This window comes from Trachurus trachurus, assembly GCF_905171665.1.
Source record: "Trachurus trachurus genome assembly, contig: scaffold_88_arrow_ctg1, whole genome shotgun sequence".
Classification (NCBI taxonomy): Eukaryota; Metazoa; Chordata; class Actinopteri; order Carangiformes; family Carangidae; genus Trachurus; species Trachurus trachurus.
In genome coordinates, this window is record NW_028155119.1 from 268,636 (window position 1) to 279,118 (window position 10,483).

A 10,483-nucleotide genomic window follows, 5' to 3' on the forward strand; every position below is an offset into this window, starting at 1 on the left:
GCGTTACAGAACATGTCCGTTTTATAATTACTGAGTCATTGGAGAATGTGCAAGTCGACCTCAATTAAGACAAGCGTGTGAGAGCATGTAATTTAAATCTAATCAGTAGAAAAGCAGCAGAGTAAGCTAATCTATGGCAAAAACAACAACTTTGCACGCTTTGTGCTCTGCGCTCACTCTTCCTGCCTAATGAAATCAATGCCACAGGTAGCGACAGCTTTAAATAATGATTAAACTAAGTGCTGCCGGGGAGTGCTGTGTCCACACATTGTGTCCACGCACCCAACTCCCTCTGCTTTTCTCTCGCTCCAATCAGCTACAGCACACCGGGCAACGGGGCTTAGGGAGGAGGACGCCATTCGATTGGTGTTCAAAAAAAAAATGCCTCACTGCACTGACCACACACAGACACACATTCAAATAACACACAAATGCAAGTTCTGCAATCACGCACCTCTTTTTTTGTCTTTTCCTTTTTTAAATCAAGTCTGTTTTCAGTTCTCCGATCAACAGCTTCTGATAGAAGCGTTTTCTTTTCTTGAACCTTGACAACAAGCCACAGTTGATGTCTCTCATTCGCTAACAAGCTCATCAGGTTCAAACCCTTCTAGCAGTTCTACGAATTACTAACCAAACAGATAGATTTGCTTTGCAAAGAGCAATTTCCTACGAATAAAAGCTTTGTTTAGAGCCAACACTCGAAGCAGCACACACTACAATGTCAATGATTCAGCCACAGTTAAGAAAGCAGGGAACACATGTGATACATTTATAATGATAGCAGATTTTATCCAAGTCAGGTAAATGACACCGAATCTAAATTAATCGATGTAGCACAATTCACCTAAAACCTCCTCTGTCACTTGGGAATGCTGCACAACTTCCATCTCCTGCTCTTCTGGGAAATATGTCTTTTTTTTTGCATTTTCGGGTTTTTTTTTCTTCTTTTTTTTGTAGGAACTCCATTTTGAAGAGCCAGCCTTCAATATGCACACACGGAAAAAGAAAAAAAAAATCAGTTATGACTCTAAATCCCTTCATCTTTGTATAACAAATTTATAAATCTGTAAAACATCTGCTACTAGGTGAAGGTCTCATCAGAATTGAAATACACTTAGAGATGCCACAGAATCGAGCAGACTCAGGCAGCCCTCCTCCTCTGTTGTGTTAGTTAAGTTTGCAATTATCCTAAAGCCTTGGCACTGCAGTCACAAGTGCTGAGGGCCAGATGGGTACAGACAGACCCTGCTGCATCAGGATGCCTCAATTTGGCCCAAAACTCGTCTTTACTGGCACTGACTCAAAGCACAGGAACCTGGTGCTTTTTGCTGTGTTTTCTCTGGTTACAATTCTTCATCAACTTGCAGGCAGGTCAGTGTGAAGGCGTGCTAGACACTGTCATTTACACAGACACAGATACACCAAAACTGAACAGAGAGATTGTCTCCTCTTGATGTGCTGCTGCTGCGGCTGTTCAGTCATTCTTTGGAGGTGTCATCCAATCCAAACAAAACCCAAACCAGCTTCCTCCTGGGGGGGTGGGGGGTGGGGACTCAACAGCTCACCGTGCTCGGCTGCTGTTTGCACACAAAGTCCGATATGAAGTCAAATTCGTTCTGTCCAAGGAAGAGCTCCGGCAGCTCCTGTACGCGATCCAGGCCGAACTCCAGCACCAGCGAAGTCAGAACCTCCTCGTCGATCAGATCCATGTCCATGCCGTTCGACCCCAAAGGCGCACCGATGTGCTGCATGCCTGATAGCTGGGCCGGACCTACTCGGTACTGAGCACCGTTGGGCAGGTGGTGTCCGTTGGCCGAGCCCAGCGGGTGTCCGTGATACTGAGTGTTGAGTTTTTGCAGGTGCATGCTGGCCATCAGCTGCTGGGATGTGAGGTTCTGAGAGTGGTACTGCTGCGGGTGTCCGCCCTGCTGCTGCTGCTGCTGCTGCTGCTGCTGCTGATGCTGCTGTTGCTGCTGATGCTGCTGCTGCTGCTGCTGGGGGTGCATGTGGTGGTGCTGCTGCTGCTGATGATTCGGGGCCTGGCCGTTGTACATCATGTTCCCGGACATCATCTGGTGGTGGTGGTTGGACATGGGAGCTCCGTTCACAGCCCCGCCCATCCCTCCCGGTCCCACCATGCCCGGCCTCTGTCTCATGGCGACCTCCATGCTGTTCTGGGGGTTCCTGGCGTAGTGCATCACCTGGCCGTTGGGCAGACTGCGCAGCCCGGGCTGGCTGTTGTGCTGCGGAGGTCCGTTCATGCCCATCCTGAAGCTGTGGCTCATGGGCATCATCATGTGTTCGGCCATGGTTCCTCAGTCACTACAAAGGAAAAATTGAAACAAATTAAATTAATACAACCAGAATCATTACAACTTAGACACATTAAAGCAGAAGTAAGCAATCCGGTCGTTTTGGCTAACTTCCTGTCAGCCAATGGAGTTAGTAGTCCCCGCCCTCGTCCCTACGTCACCACATTCACACGCATCCCTTGGCTGCACACACAGAGAGGACCGCCCCTTTATGCCGTTCTCTCTCCTCATTGGATAAAGGTTGTAGGATACAAGGAAAGTTTTCTCCTCGGCTTACAGCAGAGCAGAGTGACTGACAGACCCGTGTTTCAAACCAAACACTCTATATAAGTGATTGCTGTCGGAAGTTATAACTATTTAAGACTTATTAACACAAACATTCCGCTTACTTCTCCTTTAAATCTTAAAGGAATAGTTCAGCTTTTTTGAAGTGGGGGTTGTATGCTTTTTCATATCAAAGGTATTTAGAGAGATGGTTGACTGGGGACATTGTGAGTTGGTTAGTTCCAGATAAACTAACTGTAAATGCATCAGCGTTGTAATTTTTTTTATTTTAGATCGTACTCTTGAACTGGTGTATCATTTTGAGACGGGTTTTCTCATAGGCGGCGAAAATACACTGCTTAATCGTCCCTCATTGACAACAGTGTACTGCCTGTGTCTTGGTGCAATAAATATTGTCTAGATGTTTTGCACCGGGATACTGCCGGTGTACAAACTGATATTTTTTTCAAGCCTCAAGACAATCTTAAAATAATTTTTCCTCTAATATTCAGTGACTAAAACATGATTAAAACACAAAAAAGACAGTTGAGAAATAATAATCAAGACCTGCTCCAACAACAAAGCCATAATTGTTAAAAATTCAGCTTAGTCCATATGTCCATGGACCACTGGTAGAAAAGCAAAGCAGGGACGTCCACTGAAACTATTTCACTTCCTCTTCTTTGTGTTTCTTGACATCAGTGCATTAGCCTGACACATGCAGAGGAAGCAACATCACCCCATGCATGCATTTCTGATGCATAAACACAACCTGAGTGGGTCAGCTGAGCTAGCCACCAATAGGATTGTCATGACTCTTTGTGCCTCTGTATTAAACATCTTACATTCTGCTAAACCAAAACTGTGTGTTCATTTAAATAATTTGTCATACCACCTCTCTTCTAAGTGTATTATCTTGATTCAGCACGACAGAGGTTAAAAGATGTGCGCATGTAAGCTAATGCTAAACGTCCCACATCCAACACAATGGCCCACAATGGCACAGGCTACATGCTCCTCTAAGTGGACATCTGTGGTGTCCCCAGCTGTCCTAGTGTGTGTCCACCAGGAAGTGTTATCGAGATCTTAGGATACATCTATAGTTGTACCGTGGGGAATGTAGGATCCAAGAGTTTTTGGGTGATTTGATCCCCACAAAAGAGTAAAAAAAAAAAAAAAAGTCAAGACATCTCAGTCTCAGCTGCTTCGATTTAGACCATCTGGCGAGTCTCCCAATTTTATAGCGCTTCACTAAATTGCTTCAGTGCGCTGAGAAAACAACAACATAATGACCATCATGACAGCAGCTCTGTCTCTGTTGAAACTACTCTCCTCCACAGTTTCGCTTCCAGTCAAGTCAAAAGCGTCCCCGTTAAAAAAAAAAAAAAAAAAAAAAAGCACATCTCAAACCACCAAAATTACACCATCAGTGAATTACCACTGAATAACACACTGACAAGGGAGGGCAGCAATACCCTTGTAGCCAAAAGGACACAGAGGAATGCTTCTCCAGACCACACACACCTCTCTCTCTCTCACCCCCTCCCCTGCCCTCTCCCTCTCTCCCTCTCTCTCTCTCTCAGCACACATCACACTACCTCTGTCTTTACACAGTCATTACAAAAGATCTTCAATTAAGATTACCCACAGATGACAAACAAGATCGTGCAAACCGTAATTTTCTGTCAAGGTTATTGGCTTGTTAAAAATTGATAACATTATTTTATAAGCTGCCCCTGAATGGGATGATCATAAAATCACATCCCAGAGCAAGCCATGTAATGAATGTCTGACTGTGACAAACACAGATATCTCAGGCTGTTGAACCCACACCCCCCCCTCACCCCTCTTTAAAAAAAAAAAGAATAATAATTTAAAAAAAGAACAAGGATTGAGCTCCAGGCTGCTTGTACCAACTCAGCCCTTTTAGTGCTGATAAAACAAGACACTTTCCTCAATGGCCCAAATCCTCTCTTCAATATTCTGCTCCTCTTGTTACCTAATTATACCTCCTATCTGTGGAGCCTTTAAACAGATCTGGATTATTCAGCCAAATGTCACTCAGTAAATAGACAGAATGGTGGGCAGAGTAATGATTGCTGGCATTGTTACACAAGCATGAAAGCATTTTTTTAACCTTAGGAAGCTTGCGCGTGTGGGGCTATTTGACATTATTCTAAGCCGCGAAACCGGAAAAAAAGAGAAAAGAAATAAGGCTGCGTTAATATCCGCGCAAGTAAATAAAGTGACAAGGTGAGATGGAATAGATTCACTGCGCGTGTTTCGATCTGATCAGCTTGTGGTTATTTTCTTTTCTTTTTTTTAAATATAGAGGATATAATAGAATTGCTCCACAAAGACAAAGTGCCGTGCTGCTTCTCTACCTGTTTTAGGAGTAACACGAGACGACACCTACCCGATGTATTATTGTAGAATCCGCGCGGAGAAGTTGGATCAGTGCCGGGGTTGTTTCTCCAGCTGATGCTCCGGCTACATGCAGCCCCTGCGGTGGATTCAAACTCTGCGGCGTCTCGGCAGTCAGCGGAGTTTGTTTTCTGGGTCAACTCGGGGATTATATACATCTATAAAGCACACACACTCGCACTGAGAGAGAGAGCGAGCGAGCGAGAGAGAGAGAGGGAGGGAGGGAGAGGAGGAGCTACCGTCCTCTCCGTCTCCTTTGTTGCCATTGGTCCTCCCTCTTAATCACTGTGCAAAGAAACGTTCACTAACTACCTCCACTGATCCGCCGGAGCAGCAAAGCTCCGCTCAGCCGCGCTGCGCTGTGCGTCCTGAAGAGATTTCACCGCCGCCTGCCTTCATTACCCCCACACTATTATCCGTAATGATCCTTACTCTCTTAACTGAAGGCTTTCTGTTTAAAGAGCAGCAGGGAAGGATCCTTCAGGCCGAGGCCACAGCACTAACACTTAATGCTGCTGAGAGGGGGAAAAAAATCATTTTAACAAGGTGAATTACACTTTAACACTGAAGTGGAGCTGATTCATACAACTGCTGTATGGATCTATATAATGATTAAGTGTGTGGTAAAGCCGCATATCGAAGCATCCATCATGTAATAACAGACGATTGAAACATTTTGTGGCTTTATATCAAAAAACAATGTTCCCAGTCAACCATCTCTCTAAATAATACCTTTGATATGAAAAAGCAACACACCCTTTGGTGCAATAAAAAGTGACCAGAGACAAAACATGAAATGAAAAACAAACCGACCACAGCAAAAAACAAACAAACAAAAAAACAAACAAAGAGTGAAGAAAACATTTTTTAAATTTGCCTTATCTGAATTTATTTGGAAATGTTAACAAAGCCTTTCAGTGTCTCCACTACAATATCTGCTGGTAGAAACTGAAGCACGATGAACGATTCTGTGGTTATGTTTAACAAAGGAATGTACATGTTTAAACCTTTATCGGGGAAGTAACCATATTTGGCACATACATGCTGTATATCTACACTGTTGCCCATGAAGTTGGAAATAAAACACTTTTTTTGCCTCTTCTCATGAAGTGGTTGTGACAATGTGATTTATTCTTGATAGATAAAGTTCATATCTTTCAACTTTATTGATGAATCTCTTTCAAACATATCACTGTGAAAACCAGAATTAACCTTTATAATAGGAATAAAAAGAGGAATGTATTGGAAAACAGGGCAACAGTGTATATAGCCCTTGTCTTTCCAATCCCAAATAAAAGAAAGTCACGGTGGCTAATCTGTGGTGGTTGATGACGCATGCGTGTCAATGATAAACCAATATTTATTGTGAACAAAATCCCAATTCCTCTATGAACAAAAATTCTAATAGGCACAACATGACACACGACTCGGTCAAAAACTGTTCGCTTTCAGACCAGCAGCACCTGGCACTAATTGACCACATTCAAATAGCCCTCGTATCCATTGTGCAGTATACGTCACTTCCTGCCTGAAAGACAGTTCACCAAAATAAAACACAAAATAAATGTGGAAATGGCTCCTACATATAAATAAAATAAAAGTTATCTCAAACTCAAAGTTTAAGGCGCTTTGTATTTGATTTTTGTTTAGTCAAACATATAGCTTTGGGCAGTGAACAACATCTGACCAGTTGGTCAAGTCTCAAAATAAAGCGTGTAAATTAATTTGGTCATTAAATCAAAAACAATGAGTTTAAAATCTTTTTCATTACCTTTTACACTATAGATTGTGTTTGTCCAAGTTTGAAAATATGGAGGACTGCTGCAGATTTACTTCAGCTTTGTGGCCAAATTATGGTTCTGTGAAGATAAGCGTGAATTTCTGCAGGTCTGCACAGACAACAGTGTTATGGGAAACCACAGGTCACAAAGACTCTCAAGGGAGCTGACACACACACACACACACTGACACACACACACCTCCCATATCTTGTGCAGGCTTCAGTGGAGTGGGAGACAGTAAGAGGAAGTAGAAAAAGGTTAATGTGACTGCACCTTAATACAAAGGCACTTACTATAGTGTGTACATTTTATTTTTAGGATATTAGCCTGCTATGAGCCAAAGGCAAAAGTTTGATGAAACATTACCCAAACTCTCTGATTTAACATAACATGGGAATTCACACAACTTTAATCTTTTTTTGTGTGTGTGTAATTAGTCATCACTGAAACTGATCAAAGGTCACAAAAGATATCAAAATGCAATTTATGTCATTTTTATTTTTCTGCTGAAATATTTCAAAATATCAACAAATGTGTATATATTTCTATAGTCAGTTCCAAAATTTTTACAACATACATTTTATTAGCTTCGTTATTTATTAGCAGTTTAAATTTACAGTGCCATATACAGTTTGTTGTTAAGTCAGTTTGCTTGATCGCAATCTGTTCTACGTGTCCTCAGATGTTTTTATCACAAGACAAAAGACACTTTTCATAGTTAAGAAATGTGCACAGTAGCCTAATATAAATAGTTGACTTGTAATTGACCTTGTTTGCAAAGTGCAACGTATCAGCAGTTTTACAGCCATGCTTAGGTAGATTTCTTAAAGTGATGTGACTTGAATGAACAGATTTTGTTGAGTTTTTAAAAAAAAATGAAGACAATGATAGCTAGTTACTCTGGGCTACAGTAGCTGCTACCAGCGTAACACTGCTGAATCATAGTATTGAGTCATGCTTTAATGTGAATACCCAGTTTTCACAATAAATAAAAAATCCACTATGTAAGGTTCTCCTGCACAATGATGCACAATTTTCAAATAGCTGTTTTAAGCCTGATACAAAAAAAATAGTAATGAAAGAAAATTAAAAAGAAATCACACAATATAAAATCCCCCACGAGATCAGGCTGAACAGGCACACTATAGGTTTCTATTGGTCACTCATTTATTTACTTGTTATCTTTGACCTCATTTGCAGTGGTCAAAACTAACTACAAGATTTAATTGGGCTTATCTTCAAATGCAAAAGCTACGATGCACTCCACTGAAGCGTGTGTTCAAGAGACGATACCTTTCTGTGCAGCATGATGGGAATCCTCCACCCAGCTCCAGAGCGAGCAGCACACGCTAGCCGGTCCTTTTGTTTTGCCCTCCCTTCCTGTGTGGAGAAAGTCAGGCCCCTCAGCAGGAGCTTGGTATGTATTCCTGTTGACATACACACACACCCTCTGCTGCAGAGGAATGTGTCCTATTTTTGGGCCCCTCAAGTCAGCCAGACTTCCAGCCTCTTTCTAATGCTTGATTCACTTGACCATTGTTTTTTTTCTTCTTATATGGAGGGACGCTTTGTGTTTTGATCTGCAGCCATAATGCCTTCCAAATGTATAGGGGACTGATGTTTTCAGCTGTGGATCAGTGCTTTGCATGTCAGGGTTGGGATGTTTTTTATCTGAAAAATACAGTTCAACTTGATTTGTCAGGACTCCACTTTTCAGCGGTGGAATGAAATTTTATTCAAATGCATATTTTTGTATATATCAAATTATAGTTACTTTTTCCTATGAGCATTTTGAATAGAAATGTATAATCAGATTCTAAAATATGATGCATTATTATAGATTATACAACATACAGTATTAAAAGGGACAGTTTGGGTTTTTGACATTGGGGTTGTATGAGGTAGTCAGTACATTACATTATTTCAGTAGGCTCCCAATTAATAGAGCTGCCCAAGGAGCACTGTCTGAGTAGGAACAAAAAAAACCCGAAAAAAACTAGTTTTAGACATTATTAAAATTGGCCACTGGAACAACCCAGTATCCATTTAAATGTTTTCCTCAGGTTAGTTATTTTCAGCAGTTTATCTTCTCATGAAGACAGCACTTTTCTTTGGCAACCTGTGAACAGCCATACTCCTAAGTGCAAGTGCACCCACAGAGTGTAATGTGCCTTCTGATTCACACTCAGCTGACCTGTGGATGCAGCAGAATAGTTTGACATTTTAGTAAATGTTCATATTTTTGGATCTCTTTTTTTTTTTTTTTTTTCAATAAATGTGCCTAAGGTTCAATTCACTTAAACCCCTCGAAAACCACACCACACACTTATCCATTTTGTGTAGCCTAAATTAATGTGTGTCTCTCAGGGAGATTTACTGTGTGTTCAGCAGCAGATAGTGAACGTGACCATAAGTCCTTCAGTTGTGTGTGAGCTAGCATCTCATGGCAGCAAGCAGCAGCATGCCTGTTGCTGGCAAGACTTGAGTGAGGTGGGCATCAGAGAAAGTCCAGGAAACCATATCTAGTGGGTGGCAGCCAATCAGAATGTAGAAGTGTTCTGCTTAGAAAACGCTTCACATAAAGGGGATACATTCAGGGACTTCAATACGAGAGAACACTGCATGGACAGAGCTGTCGGTGTTCCTGAGCTGTTTAAGTTACAATCATGTATAATCTGTGAAGATAGGAGGGGATCGCATGGTAACTAGCGCCATAGCATGTGAGACATCATTCCAAAGAACCTTGCTTACTGCCTGTTTCATCTATGTCATTGACATCAGAGCCCCCACGAACCTCAAGCGTCCTGCGGGCAGAGCAGCCACCAAGATCTTTATCTCAACACTTTTCCAACTGGTGCTAATTTTCGTCCCCATGTGGAGAGCCTTGTTCTGCTACTTTTCCCAGTCAAAGAATAGAGTAGCATGAAACTACACTTTCCCATTTTAATGGTGTAGGTTTACCAAGACAAAATATATTAACTGGAATCATGATTGGAACCACCATTGTGCCATTTGTCCATATTGCCCTATGGTCACTCTGTCACTGTCTGCAACCTGTGCACACGGTCACAGCATTCAGAGAATTTGTGGAGCGTGTGGTTGTAGCACTGCGGAAACCTACACTTTACCCGGAAACAAGAAATACTATTTTCCAATTGGCTGATAGGTCGCTAATTCAAGCCACCTGTATGGACGGACTAAACGGAGCAATCTGCCTTCGCATCATCCATTCATAGATTACTAATAATAAATGTGCTGCGAGTTTTATCACTTCTCAGTGTGAGAAATGTCATGTGTGGCATGTGTCTCACGTTCAACGTGTGAGACTCGAGAGCCCTGGTCAACACAGAGCTAAACAGGACTTAATATACATGTATGGGAGATAGGGGTCAGAAGTGGATAAACTGCAGAGATATCAGAGACCCTGATTAATAAATTGGTCTCAGCTGTGGCTCTGGCCTGAGGCTCAGAGGTTGCCGTGGTAATTTCACTTCCACAACTATTTTATAGCAGTAGAGGTCAGTGCCTCGCTCTGCTTTCAGGCTCTGCTAAGCTATCCAGCTGCTGGCTATAGCTTCTTATTTAGCCAATCTTCTCATTTTAAGGTGCGTTCACACCGGACCTTTTTTTTTTTTGTCGCTGTCGCTCGTATCACTCCTTCGTCATCACTCTGTCGCTCAGCTGCAATTGCTCATCAGTTTG

General features: G+C 42.1%; 1 protein-coding gene across 1 annotated transcript; it reads right to left on the reverse strand.

The window, feature by feature from the left end:
* Positions 1–380: 380 nt before the first annotated feature.
* LOC311008027 (cbp/p300-interacting transactivator 3-like) lies at positions 381–5,172 on the reverse strand. Its single transcript, XM_084001457.1, has 2 exons — positions 4,993–5,172; positions 381–2,322 (listed from the first exon to the last, which is right to left on the reverse strand). Exon 2 carries the CDS (start codon positions 2,307–2,309, stop codon positions 1,554–1,556), a length of 756 nt encoding a protein of 251 aa, XP_083857583.1. The 5' UTR covers positions 2,310–2,322; positions 4,993–5,172; the 3' UTR covers positions 381–1,553.
* Positions 5,173–10,483: the final 5,311 nt, after the last annotated feature.

What these genes read in the sequence shown, in the direction of transcription:
- LOC311008027 (XM_084001457.1), bottom strand. Translation starts at nt 2,309, where the DNA reads ATGGCCGAACACATGATGATGCCCATGAGCCACAGCTTCAGGATGGGC.